This window comes from Lepisosteus platostomus, chromosome 8 (genome assembly GCF_059453375.1).
Source record: "Lepisosteus platostomus isolate fLepPlt1 chromosome 8, fLepPlt1.hap1, whole genome shotgun sequence".
In the NCBI taxonomy this organism is placed as follows: domain Eukaryota; kingdom Metazoa; phylum Chordata; class Actinopteri; order Semionotiformes; family Lepisosteidae; genus Lepisosteus; species Lepisosteus platostomus.
In genome coordinates this window covers 31,710,294-31,737,103 of record NC_142618.1, presented here as the reverse complement: position 1 = coordinate 31,737,103, position 26,810 = coordinate 31,710,294, and the positions used below count along the sequence as shown (strand labels likewise).

The 26,810-nt window shown below is 41.7% G+C and overlaps 2 protein-coding genes across 5 annotated transcripts; one reads left to right on the top strand and one right to left on the bottom strand.

The window, feature by feature from the left end:
• Window positions 1-1,108: 1,108 nt before the first annotated feature.
• On the top strand, window positions 1,109-21,404 carry wdr97 (WD repeat domain 97). Of its 4 annotated transcripts, none has more exons than XM_088643167.1 (22): window positions 1,109-1,442; window positions 2,217-2,344; window positions 2,664-3,259; window positions 3,733-3,854; window positions 3,972-4,701; window positions 7,289-7,437; window positions 8,089-8,325; window positions 8,666-8,756; window positions 9,422-9,554; window positions 9,683-9,786; window positions 10,926-10,998; window positions 11,172-11,327; window positions 12,629-12,781; window positions 14,126-14,275; window positions 14,614-14,790; window positions 15,091-15,267; window positions 15,881-16,078; window positions 16,305-16,426; window positions 17,026-17,194; window positions 17,391-17,551; window positions 19,639-19,700; window positions 20,479-21,404. In XM_088643167.1, exons 2-22 carry the CDS (start codon window positions 2,237-2,239, stop codon window positions 20,658-20,660), a joined length of 4,050 nt encoding a protein of 1,349 aa, XP_088499293.1. In that variant the 5' UTR covers window positions 1,109-1,442; window positions 2,217-2,236; the 3' UTR covers window positions 20,661-21,404. The 4 variants fall into 4 exon arrangements, with proteins under 4 accessions (XP_088499293.1, XP_088499296.1, XP_088499295.1 ...); XM_088643169.1 differs by having other exon boundaries at window positions 1,110-1,442; window positions 15,884-16,078; XM_088643168.1 differs by lacking the exon at window positions 1,109-1,442 and adding an exon at window positions 1,542-1,660.
• A 514-nt stretch (window positions 21,405-21,918) lies between these two features.
• On the bottom strand, window positions 21,919-26,464 carry LOC148657215 (leucine-rich repeat-containing protein 14). Its single transcript, XM_088643171.1, has 4 exons — window positions 26,296-26,464; window positions 24,370-24,736; window positions 23,142-23,945; window positions 21,919-22,898 (listed from the first exon to the last, which is right to left on the bottom strand). The coding sequence occupies exons 2-4, from the start codon at window positions 24,657-24,659 to the stop codon at window positions 22,325-22,327; spliced, it is 1,668 nt and encodes a 555-aa protein (XP_088499297.1). The 5' UTR covers window positions 24,660-24,736; window positions 26,296-26,464; the 3' UTR covers window positions 21,919-22,324.
• Window positions 26,465-26,810: the final 346 nt, after the last annotated feature.

The following is a 26,810-nucleotide window of genomic DNA, read 5'->3' as shown; positions in this document are numbered from 1 at the left end:
AAGTCTCCCATTTGGATTCTGGAGTCTATATATCACTTGTTCCACTTTAAGTGTGTCAGTTGGCTATGACCAAAACCTCCAAAGAGGGAACAAATGATTCAGTAATTCTGGGAATGGGTGGGCTCAGAGATAGCTTTGTATTTTGCATCTTACCAACCAACAGCAGCTCCAGTGGACTCCTCTACTGCTGGATACCCGTGACCTTGCAGCATTATTAAGGAGAGCTGCATCACATGAGTATATTGTTAAATGATTTGAAGTTGATCAACAATCGGCAAAGTCAAAATAGGGTATATACTCCAAATACAACCTACAAAAATGTATAATATCCAACTTGAAACTTGAAAAAAAACTATGAATTTGTCTGCGAATGTATCAGAGACAGTATCAACAGTTCATCCTAACCTAAGGGATACTGTACTGTATGTTCAAATGAGCCAGGACACAGTCAAAACATCCACAGCACAGAATTTATCTGTAAAATTAGTAATTTCTTTTAAAATATTTTCTATACCATTTTTCTGATGTTGAAATATTTTTTTTTTATTTTGTCAGCAGATCTCAGCTAACCAAGGGCTTCAACACAGTATGATCAATATGATTAATCTGTCACTTAAATTCTTCACCTTTGCGTTTCTTATAGAGTCTTATAGAGTGAGAAGAATGAGAGAGTTACAGTAACTTCACTTTCCAGCACTCGCAAAATATTTAAATTCCCCCAGAACATGGGACTTAACGTTTGATGTGGTGGTTTAGGTGGTGGTAGATGAGAATTTGAATCAGGAATCCAGCCCCTTAGTCTACACTTACACTGGTACTGAATTCAGCAGAAACGTGTGCTGACAGGCCTGACAGAGTGAATTTGAATAAATCAGAGTGACAGATTCCTGAGATAATCATTGACTGAGGGGCTGTAACCATAAGTGGTCCTGTGTGTGCTGTAGATTTCGCCACTTATGAAGGGTCAAATCATTATGAACACCTGCAGTGTGGAAGACATAGAAAGCTCCTTAATTTAGAGTTGTTCTATATTGCCCGTTATTATTACAATACATTAGTCCTTTTGTTAAAACGTTTTGAGAATTAGATTTGGTGCTTCTACCTGTCTGCCAAGCTAGAAGAAATGGTAAACTAATAATTGCACAGAAAACTTAATGAAATCATGTAAACAGGAAAACAAATCGAAACGTTGTGGACACGGAAAGGCTGAATTGAAATTCCGCTGCTGAGGCTCAATCTGAAGCGCCCTGTCTCCTGGCAACAAAGGGACGCAGCCATTCAGTAGAACTGCGGTTTGGGCTGCGGGCTGTGGAAACAAAATAGACACCCCAGTTAGCTCTGCTTTCTGTTTTCTGTAGTTACCTGTCTGTGGGGCGGAATTTGGCGTCTCTCTTGCGACTATAATTGCCATGCCTTTGCAAGAAGTTTCTACGATTCTTTCGGTAAGTGAGGTGATTTGCTGGCGTCTCAGATATTCACGACATTGTATTGCCAGCGCAAGTGTTAGTGCTAACCCTCGCAGCTCTACTTCAATCGTGTGCAGCTGTGAAAGAATATGCAAGCAAGGTGCCACCTGGGATTTTCATGTCCAGAGTAAAAAAATAAGTACTTTCTGCCGGGTGCCTACCCACCGAAAGGACGTGTGGTATCCACTTCCAAAGTAAACCAATTTAATAAATTATTAAACTTGAATTATTATTGATTGTAAACAACGAGGGAGAGTCGCAGTTGTTTAAAAAAAAAGTTAAACTAAAAGACACGTGCTGTATATAATTAAAAAACTTTTGAACGGGTTTTCCGTGAAGCAACGGACAGATTTCGGACAGGTCAAGGTTATTGCTACTGGTTCTAAATGCTCAAAGATGGCACATGAGAAGTACAATTTTGCTAACTGAAAAAACAGAATGTAGTTTTATTCAAGTGCATATAAAGCTTTTATTAAAATGAACTACAGTAATTCCAGAATACTATATTTCTCGTGTATTCATGAAAAAGAAAAGAAAGAAGAAATCTTTGCAACCAGTCTCTAAGCATTTAATCTATTGAACCTCCTCTGTTCTGTTTCTTCAAATAACAAAGGAGTTAGCCCTGTCCTCCATATTGAAGCTGGGCTTCAGCTGATTCTAAACTTTGTCTTTTGTTACAATTGGCATTGAGACCAATCAAAGTTGCTGATTTTGAAATATTAGATATTATCCATGCAATGTGGTTTTCAGGCTGTGGAGATCAGAATCACATGTTGACCACCCAGACCCCTGTCCGGAGAGAGGCGGAGACCCCTAGAGAGAGGGTGCTGAGGAGATGGGGGCTTCTAAGACAAGCCGTCCAAAACGTAGAGGACAAGGTATGAGACTCAGTCTCTGTCAGTCTTTCTGTGTGTGGTTCATCTTCCTTTTTTTGCAAAGTTTGGTTTTGCTTTATTTTTTCCCTTTTAACCCCTTTCTAACATTCCTTGCTGTCTCAACTCTGTGTTTCTGTTCCACCTCTCCATTATACACCTCTCTCTTTAGGCTATTCCCCCATCTCCTTTCTTCTGGTTTTACGTCAAGCCCAGTCATTTCTTGATTCTTTCTCTCTTCGCTTATCCCACCTCTCTCTGTCTTTGTAAGAGTATTGATGTATTACTGTGTCTGACTGTATTAACCCCCTCCCTCCCTGTTCAGGTGAAGCTCAGAGATGGCCAGCCCTGTGTTCTGACACATGGGTTTCAGCATCTGCGCTATGTGCCCTGCAGCGTCCCAGTCATTCACATGGGTGGTGGAAGGGAGGCGGAAGGTTTTGTCAGCCTCGACAAGGGGGGCTCTGTGTGGCTTTATCACCCTGATGGGCAGCTGAGGGCAACACTTCAGATGTCAAATTCCTTTGTGGGCATCACTGGCACAGGGCTACCTGACTGTTATGCTGCTTGGGGGCCTCAGGCCAGTTTAGCTCTGTTGGACAGAGACCTGCGGCCCCTGGTTGTCGCTGACTCCCCACCAGACATCTGCACTTGTCAGTCTGCAGAGGGAGTCCTGGAGCTGGTGACAGGAGGAGCAGGGAATGTGAGCGTGTGGTGTGTGCGACACCTGGTGTGCCGAGCACAAATCACAGAGGGGTTTGGAGAGCAAGATATTTTTACTCAGCTGGCCTTGACCCCCTATAACTCCAGCAAGACCCATGGCTGCCCTCACAGGGCATTTGCTGTGAGTCAGACGGCCGTTGCTGTGATTGACCTTTGCGAGGGCCGGCTGCTGGAATACAGGAGTGACCTACATCTCAGGTGAACAAACTAACTGCTATTGATTTTTGTAACTGTAGCTCAGCACAACAAACCTCTCATAAAGCACCATCCACCTTTGCTTAATATGTTTTGTTATTATTTGGTAATACAATTGGTAATGTTGTAAAAGAGGGCTCTAATTAAAGCTATACAAACTACAAAGTTTAGGTTTCTGTGTGGGGTGATTGCTGGTTGCCATATAAGTCATATTTAGATAGGTACTAATTGTAAGCCTGCTGTTGGGGAATTTCCTGTTCATCAGCTGCATTGCATGTTGATTTCAGGAGTTCTTGATTCAAGTTCTGTATGAGAAATACTTCTTCTATAATAACTTTTCTTTGTCTTCTTCCACCATTTTTCACACAGCACAAAATTAAATACAAGAGAAATCCCCCCAAAAGATTAGTCCTTTAAAATTACAAGAAGAGAGGCAAAAATTGAATGAGTTAATAATGAGCTCTTTGCATTTCTAGGAACATCACAGGGGTGGCATACTGCCTCCCACTGGATGGTCTGGCTACTGCCTCATGGGATGGTGTCATCAGGGTGTGGGGGCCTGACTGGGGGCTCCATATAGTTTTTGTTGGTCATACTGGTAAGAACTTGGAAACAGTAGTACCTGATATACAGCAAGCTCTGTCTGTCCCATTCTGCAACTGACGCATCCCTCTTTCTGTGCTTGTGTGGTTTCTGTGGCTTTGTCTGTCCTCAGGTGCAGTCACGGCCTTGGCTTGCTGCTTTCAGTCTAGCCAGCTGCTGTCCTCTTCTCTGGATGGGACTCTGCGCTGCTGGAGTCTAGAACAAGGGGATGAGGTGCAGACAATATGGGCTGAAGGAGGTGTGCCAGTGGGGTTAGGTGGTCTGAGAGGTGGGGGCTCCACTTTCATTTCCTACTCAGAACAAGGAGTAAACTTTTGGAGATTAACCAGCCTGTACAGACTACACTGTCAGTTAAGTGGGGAGGGGGGTGGCCGTGTCCAGAAGATTGTGGCCCCCTCTTGCCCACCGTCATACCCCACCCGTGCATTGTGCTTGGTTGGGGATAAAAGGTTTATTCTGGTAGCAGGAGAAACAGGGGAAGTCCTTACCACTTTCTGCCTGAGGAAGGGCCAGAGGGCCATAGGGGCAGAGTACTGTCTCCCTCTGGAGACACTAATGGTCCTGACAGAAGAGGGGGCAGTGATCAGGGTCAGCATGTTGACCAGTCCAGCCTGCTGCCTGGGAGTGTGGCAGTGTAAAACAGAAGAACCATGTCCAGGGGGTCAAGAGGAGGCTGTAGAAGCTAAGGCCCCCACCTGCCCTGGCCCTGCCCGCTGTCTGCTGGTGTACAGCCATATTACAGACCCCGAACGTGCACTCATGCACTGGAGGAGCCTACAGGAGAACCAGGGGGAGAAGCCAAAGAGGAAGAGGGAGGGAACACAGCGGGATGACAAAAACAGGTAAGACTCTCCACCAGGCTAGATCTATTATGTCTGTTTCAGTTCCTGTATCTACTAACTACTGATCGTCAAAACAAATTCATCACTCTGTTTATACATTTGTTTTTAGAAAAAAAAGAAGATAGTTGTTGGATGTCTATTAAAAGGTTTAGCATCAAAATACTTTTTTGAGTATACACTTACTCCACACATTAGTAAGAGACTTTTCAAGAGAATAAAGTCTTCATGCCAGTACATTGGAGACCAGACTAAATCACCTCAGGTGGAGTCATCAGCAGTGGACTGTATTGTGCTGCAGTACAGAATGATATTCTAATTGCTGTATAAAATAAACCAATGAATGTGAAGGTCTAGCTGTGATTGTCTGGCCAGGAGCGTCAACTCCCTGCAGGTTTCTGCTTGTATTGCTTGATGACAACCTGACTGCTTGACGCCAATTGACCGTATTGACCACTGTCCTGGGACCTCGTTTGCTGTCCTACCTGCAGAGTCCTTCAGCAGGACAATGAATGTCCTCATGCTGCTCATGTAACTACCATTTTCTTGTAGGATACGAATGCGACAGATCCACAATGGATGCTAGAGCTCATCTGTGAGATGAGCTTGAACAACATGGCATCCAGGACTCAGATCAGTCAACAGACACATGCTTATCATGGCTCTATAAGAGCAATTTCACAATACAGCATCTGCAACCAGATGCAAAGCATGTGTTGTAGGTGTTCCAACTTGTTTTGATTGCTTCCAGTGATAAACACGCATGTAGCTAACTTGTAATGTTGTCATTAATCACCTCCAATGACCAACCCTGTTGATCACTAATGTTAATCATCAAAATAAATTTACCTTTACTATGTATAATTATATATCAGTATGTCTGCTACAAAAAAAATTGTCACTGATGATAACACTGAATTTGTTTCAGTTATAATTTGGATGTGACATTTGAGGTCATCATCAGTGTCAAAGGGCTGAATCCAATGCTAATGATTTGTGTTTGACAGCATTGCTTTGCCAGTCAATTGGTTAGTCAGACAGCTTTTCCCAGCACTTCAGGTATTTGTGGAATTAAAGATAGAAAAACTGGCTGCCCTGTAAATCTGTGTACATTCCTTGAATTTTATTATTTGTACTTAATGGGAAATAATTGGGACTGCATTCTGCCTCAAACATCACTAAATAAAATGTAATATGACAGTCATGTGTTAATACAATACTTTTTAACGGTTAACATGCAAGTAATCACACACTTATTATCATTATTATTGTTGTTGTTGTAAGTTGAATTAATGCAGATTCTATGGGTCTCAGCAAATAATTTCTTTACACTGTTGTGTCATACAAATGACAAAGTTCAGGTGTCTGTGAAGCAGAACTCTCTTTATTTCATATGCATATGGAAGTCCGGCTTGAAACCACCAGACTTAAAAAATAAGTAGCTGAAGATGGCTCTTTATACCTAAAAAAAAAAGAATTACTATGACACATTCTAAACAAATGATAAGACAGCAACACATGCCAATTAATCATATCTAAGTTGCAGACTAGACAACAGTTAGTTCTTTTCATGTTCTGGGCGTACAGCCAGCTTACCAGATACATGCCCTTTATCTTACTGACGAAGGACAGGCAGCATCTTTATATATTTGAGCGCAAAGCCGACTTCAAGACACTAGACTGCATAGTTCGCAAAAATACAAAAACAAGAAATAATATTATTATCTCACTTCCCAGGTGTCTCTCTTATCTCTTCAACACTTTTGACAAGCTTTTGTAGTTTAATAAATTATATACAGTGTAGTTAATGCTGAACTTTATTTTACATAGCACCTTTAAAAGTAGCATCACAAAGTGCTTTATAGTAGATGTAAAACATTGTAATAAGATTAGCAAATTACAAGATAAACATATACAAAACACAAGTGGTTAGAGGAAAAGCAGAAAATCAGTCACAGACACTGATTAAATAAAAGCCTTTCTAACAATAATTCTTTTGAGTCCGTATTTAAAGGCACTCAGGGTAGGTGATTCTTTGATATCCTTGAGGATAGAATTACAGAACTTTGGGGCATAGTGAGAAAAAGCCCTGTCATCCACAGAAAGTATACAAGATACCCCAAAATTAGAAAGTCCAGCAATCAGGGCATTGCAGTAATCAATTCTAGATAAGAAAAATGTGTTGACCAGTTTTTCTGCTACAGTTAAAGACAACACAAGACGTAGACTGACAATGTTTGGAAGAATGATGCTTTTCAATATTCTGCACATGAGGGTCAAAACTCAAGTTGGATAAAATATCACCCCTAAATTCTTCAATTGGGATTGAAATACAAAAAGCACAGTGCCATCCACAGATAGGGTTACTGCATTGACTTTACTCAGGTGAACATAGGTGCTGAGGAGCATGACCTTAGTCTTGTTGCATTTTAAGTGAAGGAAATTTTGGGTCACCCTGGTCATCCATGTAGATATTTGTCTCTCTTTTCTCTTTCTTTTCCCTCTCTGCCACCGTAAACATATATACCCCTCTTTCCTATATGCTATTCACTGCATCCATTCTATTTACTATGTTTCACTCTATGCGCAGATTCCTTGTTGTGCTGGGCCAGGAGAGGGGATTTGTGACAGTGCTGAGCTGGATGACGGGGAAAGTTCAGTATAGGACTCCAGCTCACAATGGCCACACTGTCACTGTGTTGCAGGCCAGTCCAGCCACCAGCCAACTCATCTCTATAGGTACAGCACCAGCACTTTTGTGGGGGTTTGCCAATATATTCAAACATGTATACAGACTGTTCCCTGGTGTACCTGTTTATATTTTATCTTTAAGTGTTCATATGTCAGATTCTGTGTGTTTTAACAAGTATCATCACCGATTAAATATCTGAAAAAGTGATAAACACTGAAACTGAACAACATATAGCAAAACAGTATTTCATACAAAGTTATATGTAATTTCATTAGATGTTTTCTGTTTGGTCCTTCTTTATAATATGCAAGTACTTCATGTTTCTCCACCTTACATCTTAATGGTTTCTGTAATTTAAGGAAAAGTAAAAAGCAACATAGATGTAAAAGTAGTTCAGGTGGGTAGCTGCGTCAGTATGCGTAGGCTGCAAAGGAACAAGTAATAGGTTTATTCCATGCTGAAAAAAAGAAGAAAGAGAACACAACGTTTCGGCCGTGGAGCCTTCTTCAGGTGTGGTGTCTATCTATCTTCAGGATAGATGTAAAAGTACAGTCTATTCAGTCTAAAACAGTCAAAATACAGTAGAAATCTGATTAAAATGAAACAGTAATCTGATAACATTGACAGCAAAAAAAAGATTAAATGTGAAATAAATTGTGTAATAAAGTTTGTGAGTATTTGTGTTCTGTATTGAACAGGGGAGGATAGGTGTGTGTTGGTGTGGCGTGTGTTCCCCTATGCCCAGGAGTGTGTCAGTCTACACATGAGCCTGTTCTGTGGGCAGCCACCCCTGCACTGCACCACACTAGGACCCCTCCTAGCTCTGGCCTTCCAGGAACCTGACAGCGCCACCTACAGCTTGACACAGTTCAACTTGTTAACCCAGCAGCGCACTGACCACCCACCCAGCCAGGACCCAGTGGACAGCATCACAGGTGATTACCCTTACTAACAACCTGGCTCAGCATCACAAAACACAGCAGTCAGCACTGGAGCTAGCAGTAAACCAAACAGCATGCACTGAGATGGCATCAGCTTCAAGTTAGCAATCTTGCTTTTTTAAACCTCACCAATGTAGTTTCTCTTTTATTCCCCTCAAATGATTACCACAGTCCACAAAGCACTTTTCTGCTTCTTTGTTCTTTGTGTGTTTGTATACTAGTAGTGGTAAACAGAAAGCCAATGTTGCTATATTGTTATTGTTTTAAAAGTGTAATACAAAGGCTTCCATGAAGAATATTCAGTTATCATTAGAGCCTCTTTGTGTGTGCACAGGGCTATGTGCCTGCCCCAGGTTGAAGGTCTTTGCCTCCAGCAGTCAAGATGGGACCATCCAGATATGGGATGATGAGAACCAACTGCTCAGGTCAAGACCCAGACCCATCTGCCTGTCCCTCTGTGTTCTTTTGTCTTTATCTAGCCTGGGTTTTATGTTTTGTGGTCCAACATAAAACTGTGTATGTGGTTATGTCTTAATTCTGTCCTGTCCTTAGGAAACAATATGGCTCTTTTTTAGAACAAATAAAAGCATTGTAAGAAAGTTGCTAACACCAACACCAGTGGAATAAACATACAGTATGTTTATAATTTTGAAAAAATGATTAAAAGTGGGTTATTATTCTTGTGACTCTATTCAAACAATTTGAAGTTAATGTACATTGAACCATGCTAACAGGTATTAAAACGTCTAAGGTATTTAGAGTATTTTTCAATTCATCTGGTTGTGTCTCCATATGTCTTTAGAGTATGCCTAAAGACTGTCTCTTTCTTTTTACTTGAGCCTGCCTTTGTATCCTTTTTTACTTAAAAAAATAAAAATAAATTTTAAAAATCAGTAACAGATCCACACCGGTATTATATGTGTACAGAACTGTTTAGTTCACAAAAAAGAGAAAATTGTCCTGTTGTGGAAGTTTGTGTGTTTTCTTATATTTGTATGAGAGAGAGGTTAAAGAGAAAAAAGATTTGGTTTACCCTGGTTTACCTTGGTTTAAGCATTGACATGCTTCCGTATGTATATTGTCCTTCCAGGACCCTCTGTCTCAGTGCTGAACCGGAAAGCCTGGCATTCTGTGGTGAACGTGGTGATCTGTTATTGGGTATCCAGGGGAATCTTTTTAGAATTGATTGTGCTTCGCTCCTACCAAGACCATATAAACTTCAGGTACAAAAGGGGGGACCCGTTTGGCACACTAAGCAGAAACAGAGTGCTGTCTTCTGATCTATACATTGTGGCTGCATATCCTCTATGCATTTCTGGGATTCATAATCTAGCATTCTCTGCTTCTGTAGTTGCTGTGCGACGATCTCCCTGAGCCCATCCTAGACCCCCCCATTCCCCCAGCTTTAGCAGAGAGTGACACCACCTCTGATGCAGACAGAACTGCTATACACAGGTAACCCTCCACCTCCTCCTGCTGTCTGAAGAGAAAGTGCCTGCTTTGGAGTAGCTCATAGTCTATCAGAATTAAGAATGATGCAGGTCAAGCATTTCCATGAACTCAGGAAACATCCAGGAAGAGTTAGAGTTACAGAGATACCAAAGTATATGGAATTCTGACTCTAATTATCCTTGGTATAAGGTTGCATTAATGGCATATACAATATCACTCCAGAGATGACACCCCTTACCATATTTTTTACTAACAAATTAGCCCGTTTATTAAATACCTGTAACAGTGACAGTAAAGATGTATCCATTAACATACATTTAGGAAGAAAATGCCTTAGCTCATGCAGCAATGCATGCAGTTCAGCACTGTATTCACGTTGGTTTTAAAATACCTAAATGATATATTCCAGTTAAAAAGCATTCACAGCAATTGTGATGTAAACTGATGCATTTAAGCCATTGTTTTTCATTTTCTGTATTATTTTTCTTCAGGCTGCTTTGATTTTCATTGTGCAGTAATAACAGTGTGTTTATTGTTTCAAGAGGGCTTTCAATAAGGCAATTTAGTGTAGTTGTTAAAGGTAAAAGCTTTCTACAACTGTAATGTAATACGATTGAGGTCCTGCAGGTCTTACAGATTTTGTGATATATCCAGCATCTACAGAACTGGATTTGTTTAATTGGTCTGTTTAAGTAATCAATCGGCAATTAAGAGTCCTTGTGGAATGGAACGTACTGGAGTTCCTTATCCCCTGCCTTAGGCACAAAAACTCATTCTGGAGGGAAAGATACAAGGAAGGATTCACAGACACCTGTGCATTTCAAAGCTGATTCCGGATGATCACTGAGATAAGCATGTGTCAAAACGATTGCAACATTCCTGTCTGTGAAGGCTCTGTTGCCAATATGTTGACCTGGAGTATACAGCACAATACTTGATGATCCTAGCAGATTCAAGTTGGACAGTATGGAGGGGCAACCCTTTTTCAACAGCGCCCCTTGAATGTGTCACTACTTCTAGGCATGTGTCATCTTATGGATGAAGTTAGAAATTGCTTCATTACCCCCTCAAGCTTTGGATCTGGTTGACACGAAAATTCCAATAGGAATAAGAGTTCAATATCTGTGTCCTTTCATTCACAGGTTAGTCAGCCAAACCTTGGAAGATGGTAAAGAGGGGAAACTCCATAGCAGTGAACTACAAAACAAGGAACAGGTCAGAACACAGCCTTCTGCCCTTTTCTACAACTAAAAATGGGGCATAATGTATTTCTTACCGCTTGAAATTGTGTCAGTGCAATTCTCATTCTCCTTGTGTCACTGTGTGCAGTTCCATTATGCTATAATACTTGTGTCACTGTATCTGTTAGAGACTGTATCTTTTCCCAGGACTATTTGGCCTTAGTCGCACGGGACAGAGACCTGGCTTTGCTGCAGCAGGGGGCTATAGAGAGCAAGCGGAGGCCGCAGCGCAGCCGGGAAACACAGAAAGAGGCATTTGCTCATTATCTGCAGCTTCTCTACAGAGATCCACCTAGAGTGAAGGTACCAGTGCTCCAAATGTACTTAGCTCTGATTGTCAGAGATCAGTAAGATAAGATAAGATCACTTTATTGACCATATAACATTTCTTATTAGGTATTAGGAATTCATCTTTTTCGCATACCCCAACTTGCTCTCCCTGAGACACACAGACAGGGAGAGAAGCTTGGGGTCAGAGCACAGGGTCAGCCATTTATACGGAGCCCCTGGAGCAGTTGGGGTTAAGGGCTTTGCTCAGGTGTAGGATTCCTCTGCCGACCGTGGGATACGAACTGGCAACCTTCCAGCCCCAGAGCCACCACACTGCCACCCAAAATAATGACTGGATCATTGTCATGGGAATCTTTTACTGAGCAGTTTGATGGGCATAATAAAATCTTTCATTATGAGGAGCACCTTTATTTTGCAGAACAATTTGAATGTGTAAACAATAAACATAGCAAGTGGAGTTTTTAATGTAACAGAAAGTAGCAAAATAGATACAAACTTAGCAAAGGTGAAGGGAAGACTGTTAGTCTAGAGGTAGAGAACATAAATTACAAATGAGCAGCTCTGATGAAGGGGCAACAGGAGATCTGCCTCCCTTGAGCACTGTATGAGTACTAAAGTAGCAGACTTTGGAGACTTACTACAAAAGGTGTCTCTTAAAGGTCTTAAATGTCCATGTCAAATGTCAATTTATCCAGAAGAAAAATTATAAATACAGTTTGTATTACAATCAAACAGTTACTTACTGTACATACTGTATATAAGTTCAATTTTCTTGGCTCTGTCTTTTTCCATTGTTATTGTGAATGCTGCAGAAACATGGATCCACTGTTAACAGGTAAATATAAGGTCCCCCATCACCGTCACTCAGCGGTACTTTTTGTGGATCTAATTAGATCAATAAAAAATAGATTTGTGTGTGAAAACCTTTCAGAAAATTCATCTGATGACTGGAGGCTGTGGCTGTCTCATGCAGAAATGAAATTAATAAAAAACAAGAGAGTACTGCATTTCAATATGTCATAATTAGATACTGCACCATTTTGTATCCACAATCATGTCACTAACACATTAAGCTAAATGCTGTCTGTTCAGTACATCAATACATAAACAGCCTGCAACACAGTAAGAAATTACCCTGATGAGCTGAGAAGGTTGCAGTATTAATTACAATGCTGACAGCATGTCTGATAACAGGGAACTGCCTTTGTATCAGATACTTATTTAGCTATAGCCATTCACAGTGGTTTATGAGAAGGTTACAAGTTTTAAACCAAAGGCTGTATTCCAGGATAATTCTCCTTTCTCCTCCCCAGGTCCCAGAGGATGAACTGTTTAATCTACAGGCCCAGATGTGCCCCAAGACTATTACTGCCTTACTTCCCATACCCGATACGCAGAGAGGGGGCTTTTTCCCTGATCCTGCCCTTGCCAAGCCCTGGGTTCACAGGTCACTGACATCAGAGCAGGTGAGATAGGATCTACTTGTCCAGCATTTTGTTGTTTCAGATCTTGTGCTTTTGTAAATTGTACCATATCATCATTGCTGCTCTTTTGGAGTTCCACTCTGAGCCAGAAAAGGGACTTCAAATCTTCACACATCATGGACTTTCTGAAACACCTCATCCTTGTCTGTAATGGGCTGGGATCAAACACAGAGTACTGGGTGTTCCATTCCCTAGCCACCTCCCCCCACCCTCTTCACTACAAGTTTCCTCTGTGCTTGTTGTTCTATGAATCCCACGAGCAGCAGTTTAATTACTCCAACAATGTTCCAGGTGGCGAGCCTTGAGCACTGAACATTACTTACCAGTATTTTACTGGTATTTTACTGGTGTCAGATCCCTCTCCAGTAGCATATATTCTTCTGTCTAATACAGTATTTCAACCTCTTTCCTGCCTACTACCTCGAGGATTCACCTTAGTTCTTTCACCTCCATCTCTCCCTTGCTGTCCCAATTTCTCAAACCAGTTATTTAATATTTCATTGTGGATTGAAAGACACTCATCAATGCTGATTATTTCTAACCCTGAAATAGCAAAATAGCATTGCAGTTCCTTTTTAACATTCAACTCTCCGTAGTTACTCTCTCATTTTCAGACACAATACTGAATGAGCATTCTGCAGGTGCTCTAGACATCCTAAAGTGGGCACTGTCACAAAAATGTTTTGTTGCTGGTACAGTATGTAAAAAATAGTCCTAAAAATAACAGCAATTACCAAATTTACCAAAGCCAACAGATAAACAGTACCAGCAATCAGTGATTCAATAGTCAGGCCGAACAGTAACTGGTGCTCACAGCCTAAAAAAACATGGAGTGAGCACACAAAGATAGAATAGTATAAAATGAAATTGTTATTAGCACAAATACACCAAACCACCCTGGGAAAATCAGTGTTAATACACTACACAGCTCCCCACAGTTTGCCCTACCTATAAACAACAGCAAATGCATCATTTAAATTTAAAAGAAACTATACTTCAGGTAAGTGATTAATATGTATACTAATTGAGGAGTACTAGTTTATTATGTAATGCTTTGTGGTCTTTTTCATTTAAAAGTGTCCTCAGAAGACATTAAAACATGGTTTACACACACACAAAATATTACTTTTTCAGACACAATACTGAATCGGTTAATGTGGTGTACCTGTACAATGTTCTGTTTGAAGACTGAGTTTCTTTGCTTGATCAGTAACTTAAGATTTCACGTTCAAATTCACTTTAGTCAATTTGGAATAATGAGCAGTTTTTGCAGGGTGATGAGGTACCTCACTGTTACTGTCTCTGTGTGTATCTATGTATTTACAGGTTCAGTGGTCTAGTCCTACCCCAAGGGGTTTGTGGGGATCCATCCCAAACTCTGTGCTGGTGGGCCAGCTATGGCCTCCAGAACAACTGGACAACAGTCAGAAGGACAAGGCCTGGAGGGGTCCCACTTTGAGGGACAGTTTAACTCAGGTCAGAAAAGGGCAAGTGGCTGGTGATTGAGTCAATGGAGCTATTTATGTTGTGTTATAAATGTTGTGCTGTATTGTGCTAGGGAGGTTGTTGTTTGCTGTGGAAGTCTGGGAGCCTAGGGCCAGGAAAGCATTCTGTATATGGGGACTTGAGTCTATCAGTTATTGTGTGACTAACAGTGTGAGGAGTGATGTGTGTTTCTGTTTGTAAGGGGGCAGTCTATCTGTGTGTCCTGCACTGTAATGTCCTCTTTTTATTCTGTTAACTACAGAGTGGCTAGTTATTTTGTTACTGCAGTGTCCTGTATGTATTTAAAATGCTGTGCCTTGTAATCTCAGTGCATTGAAGAAGAAGATGATGATGAGGTGAGGACTCTATGCTATGATGATGATGATGATGATGATGACGATAAAGATGAACTGGATATCGCAGCCCTATTGGACAAAGTTACCATCAACCCTCCAAAAGAGAAGACACCACCCCCTCCTGTCGAGGATAAGGGCATCAGTACAGAGGTCAGTGAGAGTGAGGAAGAGAAAGAGATAGAAGGAGCAGGAGGAAGAACAAGAGATTGACTCAGTGACATAAGAACTGGGGAGAGTTGGAGAAGATTTGGGGATTTATTAAAAGAGGAACACAAGCAAACAGAGGGAAACATTGACAGAAAGGGGAAAGGATGCAGTTGAACAGAAATGATGGTGGGTATTGGGCAAACAACATCATTTGGGCAAACAAGTCAATGACAGATTATGGTACGATATAGGCAAATTAAACCTCTCCCTCTTTTTGTTGTTGTGTTTACGTCTGTTCCGCAGCCTGCCCCTCGTCCACCCCCTGTGCTGAAGCCTCTGAGACCAAAGAAACCTCCACCCCCGATTCCCACCCCCCCTCCGCCACAACCCCCACCCCGCCAGCCCTTCGTCACTCTCCCATCTTACCTTCTACAGTTCCTGGACCAGCACTGGTTTCAGACACTCTTTCCAGACCCCCAGGTAAGAGCAAGACCAGGACATGCACAGAAGCACAATGACAGCACAGGGGCACACTGACACAAACCAGGACTCTGCAGTCTATGTACCTATAATAGTATTTATATCATTAGACTACTACAAATAGCTACCCTGGTATTAATATTGTTCAACCCATTTACTGCACTGGTGCTAATAATATAGTATATAAAACAGTGTAAGCTTTTGTTGTTTCATTATTGTTGAAGAATCTAGTCCAAATCAATCACTCCATTAATTTTTATGTGCTTCATATGATGCATGTTTTCATTGTGGGCACCGATGTGTTTTACACAGTCAGGTCATAATACAGTATGATGAACAAAAAAAAAATTGTAGTGGTGTGATATAAAAATGATTACAGTAACCATTATTTACAGGAACTTTCTAATTAGTAATTGATCAGTGATTTGACTTATTGTATAATAATTTGTGTATTTTAGTAAGTATGATCAAAGCTTGAATGAAATATTAGCCCTTATTCCATCTTACATCTTTAGCCAGTAAGATTGGATATTAATTAGAACTCTGTACCAGGTCTTCCAATCTGGTCTGAGGGTGGAGTGGAGTGTGTGTGACCCAATCATCTGTCTGTCAGCAGGTCTTCAGTCCATCCCACAGCGCTGGGGAATTTGTGCGACAGCTCCTGCACTGCTTGAAGCGTAGTGACTTTGCACTGAAAATTGGAATTCTGAGAGCCATTCTCACACTACATCAGCAGGGGGCACTGCAGGACAGCAAGGAGATCAGCATTGCTCTGCTGGACACAGTGCGCCAGGACAGCAACATACTGATGGTACAGCAGTAAACACAGAGATAGAACAGGGGTGGGAACTAAAATATAGGCAAAGCATTAGGGGGCAAGAAGGTGTATAGTAGGAGAAAAGGGCTCCAAAATGAAATAAGATGCAAGCAGGAGGGGGGAATCTGAAAAATAATAGGCAGCTTGTATTTTTTCTTGTGGCTCTCTTATGTCTAAAAAAAAGAGTCTGATCTGTGGATTTGTGTTGGTTCTACAACAGACCCCTAATGAGAGAGAGTTCTTGAGTGAGGCCCTGTGTGCATTGGTCTCTCTGTGCCCCAGTAGCACAGAGCTTGCAGTGGAGCTGATCACACATGTGGCTCAGGGAGACCCAGGGATCAGGTGAGTGATAATCCAGGAGCAGGGAGGCAGCGAGGATGTGAGCAAGAATTTACAGTGTACGTTTGTCAAGAATGAGAATTAATGCATCATTATTACATCTCAAGAATAAAACAACACATCTCAGACCTTTTGCCTCCAGGGTAGAATTTGCTCTTGAATATCACTGCAAATATAAATTAGTTCTAAAACTTGAGGGGGGAATTGTTTTAAATTTTAGCTACACAAGAGCTGGAAAAGTTGACTACTTTTGCACTCTCTCATACATCTGTGAACCAGTATTCATTTTTGTAAATACAATGTGATTATTGACATTGAAGGAACTCTTTTATCCATTTTTCTAGAAAAGAGTAGTCAAACTGATGGATTCTTTATGCTACAGTTCTACACTGCGCCACATTGCTGGTTATTCTGCATGATTTAATTTTTTTCTGTAAGATCACAGTACTGGTTCACAAGCATTTTTTCCTTTTTCACATCATAAAACATTAGTTTATGAAAAACTCTTCAAGGCAGTGTACAACATAAAGCCTTTATAAATATACACAAAACTATATTTGTTGCAGTGTCCATGTGCCCATCTCTTGGTTTCCTCAATGCAGGCGAACAGTGCTCCCCCTGCTGGAGCGTCTAGGCCTGGAGGACCAGGAGGGCTCTCTGATCACAGAGCTGGACTCTTGGGACATCCAACAGCAAGGAGTGCAGGCACCCAGGGCACAGTTTCGTGATATTGCCAGCCAGTGGCTCCAGTCCTGGACCTGCAAGTACAAGGTATGGAATAGACACGAGTCCAAGGAGCCTGCAGCAATTTACACATATTCCTCTATGCAGGTTGTCACAAAAAGCCAGGTGTTGTTTTATTATATAAAATTGATGGTTTCTGTTATTGTATTAAGAATTATATTGTTATTAGGGTGAAATGCGGTGTGAATAAATACATCAAATGCACACTCCTCCACTCTTTCAGATGGAGCACAGACAGGTGTTCCTGACACAGGAGAGGCCGTCACTCAGTCCCATCAACGTACTCAACTTCTTCTGCAGTGTGCAGAGAGAGAGTCTGTGCAGCTCTCTCCCTCCACCACCAGGCAGAAAAGACACAGTGCTGCTGCAGCCTCACAGACACAAGTAAGAAAGCTACAAAGGAGCTATTATTGACATACATTGGTTAGAAACTGAGCATCAAAATATTCATCACTATATGCATTTATGTTTTTAGAGAAAAGTAAAGTTTTGATGAGGATTAAATGGTTTTTTTTGCATAATTTCAGTAAAGTTTCACAATCATCACTTACAATTGGACAATTTACTGTACTTAAATCCATCTTTTGGATGAGACGTTAAACTGAGGTCCTGATTCTCAGTGGTCATTTCTCGATAAGAGTCGGGAGTTATCCCAGTGTCCGGGCCAAATATCCCCCTTGGCCTTTACCGTGGCCTCCAAATTCTCCCCAAGTATGATTGACTTGCACTTGCCCTGGGATGGTCTGGCGCCCCGCTCCTTCCAGGATGACCGCTCGTTGCTTGCTAGGTAGGCTCCGACTTCCTGCGACACCGTATGGTATTAAGCGGTTAGGCAAATGTCATGACATGACTGGACTTAAATGATTTTGTTCATCAATGAGAGCTAATTGAGCACAGGAGATGATATTTTAACCTGTGGAATGTCATGCCTAGTTTTAATCTAAAAAAACTATTCACAGAAAAAACTCACAACACCTTCATGCCACTGAGATGTTTGAAGCAGGTTTATGTCATCTCTAGTGGATTTGTTAGCAGTGGAGCCAAGTCCTTGAATCAAGGGTTTTAGCAGACCACCCTGATGATGGGAGTCAGTGTGATGCTGACATTCAGACTATTTTAATGTTTGTGTAGCACAGCAATTAATGAGGTGGTCCAAGTGTGATAATCTGGGAAGGAGTGTCTAATCACTACAGTTTAGACTGATGATAGCCTGTCTGCACACTGCTACAGGGATTAATTTCTGGGATCTCATTTCCTGGAAAAATGTGTCCTCCTGTTGCTCATATTACAATGGCATTCTGTTTGGATGTGAATGTGACTGTCATGTCAAGGATACCTACTCATTCAATAGACACATGCTTGTTCAGTCTTTAAGGGAACAATTGACCATAATCCCAAAATATAGCATTTGCAACACAGTACAAAGGATTCATCACAAATGTAGTTTATATGACTACCAGCTGTAGGCACACAGGAAACACAGGAAACATGTGGCTTTTACAGTAGCCCCCCTGTTGATCAACCTTATAAATAGAAAATGAGTCCTATCTGATCACTAAAATGTCAGTGTACCTACAACGTAAAAATAAATCCTAAAAACCTTGTGAATTTCATGCAGGAAATAGTTTTTTAAAACTCTTGGAACTCAGAATATTAGAACTGCATTTTATTGATTTAGCACAAAACATAGTTTACATGGGGGGAAGTCACTGCACTATTTAAGCTATGTAATTACATTAATTCTGTATTATATTGTGAACTCCATTTATGCCATATATTGAAAGATGGCTCATTAAATTCCTTTTCCACCCCTTCCTGGGGCAGAACATGTTTAAAAAACACAGAGCATGTTTTGGGGAAAAAAAAATATCCCTGTCTTTGCTTTTCACAAAATGGTATCTCCAACATTCAAAACCCCTGGCACAACTGTTGTGGATGGATAATAATATATGCGTACTCTACCAGTGGTTTCGACCAGCCCCCAGTTCTGTTCATGATACATTCCCCTGCTGTTTTTTCACTTACGCTTTGGTTTGCCAACCACAAGTCCAGCCAACATTCCAGATCCTGTCACAGTTCCCCTGGTAATACAAACATTGTAGATCCTCTGTTACTTAGGACTTCTATGGTAGCTAAACTTATATTGGACCACTTTAGTGCACTCTCTTACATGCTGATTTACCTCTCTTGGGTCCATGCTTAGCAAACAATTTTTTTTGTGGTTCAACGACTTTTTGATGTCTTTAAATCTGGCATTTGTAATGTTTAAATCTTTGTTCTTTTCTAGTAGTATTTTCTGTGGGCTTACCTAATCACTAGGCTCTAAAGTGGCTGCTAAATAGCCGAATTTCCATATTCACATTGTGCTAAACTGAAAATCAGTGTTAATTACTCTGATATATTTTTATATACTTATACTTATTATTCGCTCTGCAGTATAGTTTTGTGTCACAATTGGTATTGCTTTCCAGATCCCAGGCTATCCTGCGACTGGGAGAGACTCACAGCCTGGCCAGGACTCGTACAACACAAGGTGAGCAGCTCCTCCCTCTCCCCACAATGAACGCTGAGAATCCGAGAGGAAAAGTGTATTACTTTTTTGTAAGTGTGCATGTGTAAAAGTTTATATTTCACTTATCATGTGATAAGATAAGATCATTGTTGAGTTTTCCTCTCTACTATATTAATTTATTATTTATATTTGTTTTACTATTACACTTATACTAGTTGTATACAGATTAGTAATTAATTGAGTTGGCAGGCACTGTAGGTATTTTTGGTGTGTGTGCCATTTCCATGATTATATAGACATTCTGTAATACAAACTGGACAAATGATCCCCCAACAATAATTCTTGATTTTATTTATTTTTTTACCCAGAAAACATATCAACACATAGTAATTTTATAAATTACACATTAACATAATTTGCACTCTTCGGTTATTAAAGGAGTTTGTTAAGAATTTTAGTCTTACTTTTATCACCTGCTCAACTGGAAACCATCACTTACTAGAACCTATGAAGGTGACTTCAGCTTGCTCTACATTGAGATATCTCACATGAAAATCCCATTTCTACACCTAAGCAAAAACTGAATCAAAGACACAAACAGCACAGACACACAGCCCTGTCACATGGTAAACAAGTGAACACAGAAACCAAACCACCAGGTAAGGATGTGTCTCTGCTTATTTTTGTCTTGGCACTTCAACATTTTAATTTCCTGTTTAACAAAAATCCATATTTTAATAGGACAATACAGTAGCTCTAGCTACAAGTCATTCAGTCTCACCACCTGTCTCACCTGCAGGCCTTGCTCTACCACCGCTTCCTAACCGATCCATGCTCATGGGATTTGTGCCCTTCATCACACTTCCTCTGCCTCGGGTCAGCCTCTGCCCTTTCCCCTGCCCTGCGGACAAGCTCTCCCTGCAGAGTGGAGCCCGGCGCTACTTCATCCTGGAACAATCCTATGTTCACAACTACAAGTGATCCCCGGAAAGAGTCATCTGCTATAGAGATCTTGTTGCTGCAATACTGACCCTTGCCAACTCTGTAGTGTCAAAGAACATGGGTTTATATTTGAGTTAGAATGTTCTTATAAACATAATTTGTTTGGTAAATATATAACTCTTCTTTGGCTGATGGAAATATAGCTTATACTATGGATAACATTTAAAAAAAATAATCTTAAAAGGAATAAGGGTCCATTGATTATTCTGAACGAAAGCTGCTGTTTCTGCTTACCAGAACTATTACGTCACACCCACACTGCTGCATGTATGATAGATACAACACAGGTCGTTCATGCAGAAGCTGTATGTGAATACTTCAAGTAGTTCAACCAAGACTTCATTGAACTTTTATACCCTCTGCAATCAGTGCATTCCCAGAATTCTTCCTAGTGCTCATTACTTCAAAGACATCAAGCAAAGACAACATCACAACATTTGACAATCCTGTGATCACTTCCTTCAATTATATTTAAATTATCAATTATATTTTATGCTGCAATTTAAAGGAATGGACTCTACGTTGTCTGAAACTGTAACTACCACATAAAGAGCACCTGTCCATAAGAGCACAAGACAATAAACCTACTGTACGTCATTCTTTAAAAAACATCATTGTAGTGCTTTTTAGTATTGCTGTAAGAATAGCAAACCTATACAATGAACAGCTGTATGTATGTGAAATATCTTATGAACGTTTTATAAAATGGTTTGTCATCTCAAAGAGATATGGTACAGTTTGTACAAACATACTAGTATACACAAAAATATCCGAGATGCTTTGTCATTTGTTAATCCATTGTTCAGAGCTCTCTTAACTTGTCCTGTGAATGCCAGACCTTCACCTGACAGGCCAAAACTACACAACAGAGCATTTGGTCATTGTGGTTGGTGTGTTTTATTAGCCTTACAGTTTTACAAGTTGTAGATGTGTTAAAAGAAAAATAACAACTGAAAATAAGCTTGTTTTGTCACCTGACAGACAATCAAGATACCTTTGCCCTTTGCTCCTCTGTTGATTTATTTGCATCACAATCAAGGAGAGGGAGTTGGAATGGGTTACCCCTGCTTGTGATTTGATAAACTGAAAAAAGTCTATAAAATACACAATATTATGAGGTAAAATTCCCAGAACCTGGCTTAACTATAACCCTGTAACATATCAATTCTGGAATTGTAATCTGTTTCCTGAAAATCTGTTGCATGTGTAGCTGCAACTTGTTTTATAGATATGATGCCAGAATCATTTTCTCTTTATTCCGCTTTTAGATTACAAAGTCACATTCATGGCTTAACAGCAAAAATATATACTGCTAAAAAGCTCTACAATATAATGTGACATGGGTGACAGATTTACATAAAAATATATAATTTCTCTTAAAGATAACAATTATAAAAGAATATATAACAAACTATATTCCCCAGAAAAGGATTTTATTGCTACTCAGTCACAGTAGCTGTGACTCAAGATTGTCAAGATACTTTATCTCTCCCAGCATAGCAGACTAGGGCTCACATTACCTCCAGGGCAAACAGTCCTCTTACAGGCAAACCAACCAACCTGAGGAGTGCTGGGACTCCTAAAACAGGTTCCAAAATCATTTTGAATTACCTTTCTGGAAAGGAATGCCCCACCATGTTCTGCTACTCAGGGTTGTCAATGCTGCTGTAAGTCAGCAGGTCAGAGGTGACCAGCAGGTCAGTGCGACCCCTCTCCTGCAAACACCTCTCCAGTTCTGCTTGTGTGGCCCCTAGGACACCATCCTCCTCCTCCAGGGGCCACTCCATGAGCTGGTAACTGGAGGGGGTGGGGGGCAAGCCAGGCTGGTAGCTCTCCAGGGGTTGGGGGTAGAGCAGCAGCTGAAGGGAGGAGATCGCAGCAGCTACACGAACCAGAGAGAACACCCCAGCTTGGGACAGTGGGTTCAAGGCGAGGCCCAGGGTGCGCAGGGTCTGGCAGCGAGTCAGGCACGGCCGTAACATCTCCAGCTGACCATCTGTGAGGCCACAGCCACAGAGGGAGAGGTGCAAGAGGGACCCTGAGGCCTGATGCAGCAGGCGGCACAGCGAGGGAAGTGCCTCCTCCCCTAGCCTGTTTTCACTGAGGTCCAGCCGTTGCAACGAGGAAACATGAGGGCTGCACGACAGATAGGAGAGGTCTGCAGGGGTCAGGGAGAAATAGGGCAGCTCCAGCACCTCCAGGGGCTGGGAGAGGGAACTGGAAGGAGATGGAAAAGAATAAGGAAGAAAAAGCAGCAAGGGTGGGGATAAGGTGGAGTGGGAGGGAAGACGTGGGCACAGGCGAACAGGGATCCAGATGGTATAGGAAAGAGACAAAGGAAGAGGAAGAGAAATAAGAAGTTAATTTTATCTACAAAAGTGAAACAAATGAAAAATCAATTTTGAATAAATTTGCCATCTCAGACCGACATTTTCACCAAAGGCCGGGACTGTGTTGTACCTCAGAAGCAGGCGCAGGTGTCCAGAAAGCCTCAGAGCTGTCATGCTGAGCCGCCGGAGTGAGCCCAGGGCTCCCAATCCGCGGGCAATCTTGCACAACTCCACCTCCTGGCCAGGCTGGTGCCTGCGCAAGTCCAGGTTACAGTAGTGCAGACGCAGAGATTGCAGCTCAGGGAAGGGCGCCAGTGCAGGAATCAGTAACGCCAGGCCATCTACGCCTAGGTTGCTGTAACGCAGGTCAAGCCCCTGAAGGCCGGGCCGAGGAAGCAGAGACAGCATGGTGACAATGCTGGTGGCGGGCATCGCTTCCACACGCAGCTCCCGGCACTGTAACCTGAGGGGGCCTCCCGCGGTCAGGGCGGCCCGGACACGCTCCCAGGACCTGGAGTTCACAAACAGGTCCACTCGTACGTCCACAGCCGTGGCGTGCTCCCTCTCGGAATCCATCTCCATCAAACGCGTGTACCCTCTCTTCCTCTCTCTCCCCGTCTCCGGGTGTCTCAACGCCCCCTTTTCCCTCTCCCCCTCCGCCCCCACTCCCAGCCCCCTCTCTCTCTTTCCCTCACCTCCCATCTCCCCCTCTAGCCCTCTTGCCAATCCCCTCTTCCGCTCTCTTTCCCCAAGGGAGCCTCCCCGCCGGAGGTTCGTGCCGGCCACCCCGACCGCCTCGCTGCCCCTGGCCTGCAGCACCGCCGAGCAGAGGGCCAGGGTAAGGGACCAGCCTCCCATCGAGTCGGACTCTGGCGCGTCCCCTGCGCCCCGCTCGCACTGCACCCCGCACAGATCCAACACCCGCAGGGCACACCTGGAGGGAGAGAGCCAGCAGAGGAGGGAGGGGGGGGGGCAGGCAGACAACACAGGAGGGACAAGGGCAGCAAAAAGGAGGGGGAAGGAGAAGGAGAAGGAAAAGCGAGAAGGAGTGAGTTTGGTACACAGCACGTTTCCCAGGACTTCCCATTTATTATAAAGTTCTTCACTTCGTGCTGCTTGAAATCAGCCATGCAATTGCTCCCGCACCTGCTTATTCAGTTTCTAGCAGTTTTTTCTTGCTATTGCTAAATAGTATATCCCACTTTTTTCATTGCTATTCTTCAATTTTAAGTGTCCATAGCTTCAATTTGTTAGTTAAAGTGAAAATGTTTAAACTTTTCTATTCTATCCTCTGCCAGGAAACACAGCATGATGAACAGAAGTTGTTCTGGACAACTCTGCGACGTCCTCTCCCTCACCTGGGGTCTCCCAGTCCCTTGACAACAGCGAGCAGCAGCGCCTGCACACACAGCCGGCTGTACAGCCCCTGGCCCTGCCCCGGGCTGGGCAGCAAGCCACGTCCCAGGCACAGCGTGCGCTCCGGCCAGCGCTGCACCAGCTCCCCAATGGCCAGGGGCCGCCTCTGGAGCAGAGCGGCCTCCAGCAGGGGGCAGTAGAGCTCCCGTGGCACACAGCCCAGCCAGCGTGGTGACAAGCTGTGATCACTGACCAGCCTCTGCGCACACAGACTGACGAAGGAAGGCACCATCACTCTCCCGGCATTGTATCCTCACTCCTTCAACACTCCATCACTTTCTAGCAGAGGGTGACTGCGCATCCAGGGCACTGCAGAGAGAGCGAGAGAAACTGAATAAGTGTGAGCCTGACACAGAGGAGACAGAAACAGAGAGACTGGGTGAATGACGAAAAGACAGTAACAGGCAGAAAGAGTGAGAGAGTATATGTCGATATTATATAATATGTCTTTGTTGTAAATGTCTGTAACATGTCTGTAGATTTTATTTTACTTCTATTTTTTGTTTTGTTCTATGTTAATTTTATTATTTTTATTTGCTTTGGCAACACTGATTGTACCCATCGGTCATGCTAATAAAGCACCTTGAATTGAATTGAATTGAATTGAATTGAGATCAACAGATATAAGGAAGTAAAAGGGAGGACAAATGTGACATTGAGAGTAACAAACAGGAGGAGTATGTACTGTATAATACTGTTGTCCAGGTTTATACTGGTGTTGGTTCTCCGGTATTATGACAGCAAGGTACACTTCTAGTCCAGCCAGGGTACGGTTCGTATCACAAACTCCTACACATTTCATTCCCCAATACTAACAATACAAACGGGCCTTTTAAACAAATTGCAATCTTTAAAAAACGTAAGATGTTCGAAACGTTTCTTTTCTCCAGGTCTACAACGTCTTTTAGGTCACGCGGATTTGTCCAGCATATATTAAAACGAGCAGGGGGATTTCAAAGACTGCTCAAAAACAAGTCTCCCCTATTTGCTAATAGTACCTGAAAAAACAATGCAAAATTTAGCAACCAAAGACCAGGTACATAATACAGAAACTGCACCCAATTAAATTCAAAAGGTTATCTGTGGATAAAAGTGGAATAAAACGTCTCTCAGTGCGTTTTCTCCAAAAGAAGAAAACGATGCTTTTTCATCGACAAACGATCCTACTAGATATCTTGCCTTGTAAAGAAAATATACTTCAGTAAGGTCTGGCAACACCATTACTGCAGCGCTGAAAGAAATTTAAAAGATTCAAAAGGCATATAATACCAAATCAGCCGGCACAATTTGAAGATACCGTATAACATTTTAATTGCTATAGTTTACACTGCGATAATGTGAAGAGAACTCTTCAAAAATAATTTTCGCCCGCAGAGCGCTTGTGTAATTTCTGCAAATCATCTTAATAGCATACATTACGAGGTTTTTCAGTTTCTCATATTTTCGTAAAAGACCCCTTTTGCTTTCACAATAGTTCTCATGGCGGTCTAATATTAGAATATGAACGTTTAACTTCTTGAATATATCATAGTCAGAGAAAACTCACTTAAATATGCAATGAGAGGTCACATTGTATATGCTAGCACGTAAGATATACAATGGTCACATTAATCATCATAATAAAAGTACTACAGTATGATTATTCATTGTAGGGCATATTTTAATACTAATATTTAAAGCTTAATTGTTTGATGAAACGGTCTGCAGGACTGTGATTTTGTAAAATCCATCGGATGGTGTAGCGCAAATGAGTTTGTATCACAGCAGACGTAACATACATCTATAAATAAGTGATGACATACTGAGCATGTAAAAAGACAAATTAAACGAAAGCAAAAAAATCAACTGAAAATAGTAGGATATCATACACAGCGAAGAAAATGAAGGAGTGCTCCTGATTCATTTCCAGCGATGGCACACTCTTCTCTATGCAAAACCTGATACTTTTTAGTAAATATTCACTAATTTACGAATCCAGGGGAATTCGTCATCTTGCAGCTCCTGCCCGAAAGACGGCGCCAGCTAATGACGTAATGAAAACAAAAGCGCCAGAGGAAGTGTAGCGATTCCTCGCATTGAGCTCAGAGGCTTTTTTCAAAATAAGTTTTTAAACACCGGAAATACAAAAAAGGAGACAGAATAATAAAATATATACAGAAATAGACACTTCAAAGCCAGAGGAATTCACAATTGTAAAAACTAAAAATTATACTTTTTAGATATTTCTATTGTGTCTTGCCTTTTCATTCTTTAAATTTCTAATAGAATTTAAATGAAAAAGGAATTCAACTTTAAAAGCATGAATAGAGGGAGCAGTATTAGTATATTTGTGGATAAAGTATTTAGCCAAAATAATTAACAGATTAATAATAAAAACCTGTTC

Coding starts and splice junctions, on each gene's coding strand:
- wdr97 (XM_088643167.1), top strand. CDS start 2,237: ATGTTGACCACCCAGACCCCTGTCCGGAGAGAGGCGGAGACCCCTAGA. Junction 8,326..8,665: donor CCCAGTGGACAGCATCACAG/GTGATTACCCTT, acceptor GTGTGTGCACAG/GGCTATGTGCCTGCCCCAGG. Junction 16,427..17,025: donor CAGGGAGACCCAGGGATCAG/GTGAGTGATAAT, acceptor TCCTCAATGCAG/GCGAACAGTGCTCCCCCTGC.
- LOC148657215 (XM_088643171.1), bottom strand. CDS start 24,659: ATGGTGCCTTCCTTCGTCAGTCTGTGTGCGCAGAGGCTGGTCAGTGAT. Junction 23,946..24,369: donor AAGGGACTGGGAGACCCCAG/GTGAGGGAGAGG, acceptor CTCTCCCTCCAG/GTGTGCCCTGCGGGTGTTGG. Junction 22,899..23,141: donor CACCTGCGCCTGCTTCTGAG/GTACAACACAGT, acceptor ATCTCCTTCCAG/TTCCCTCTCCCAGCCCCTGG.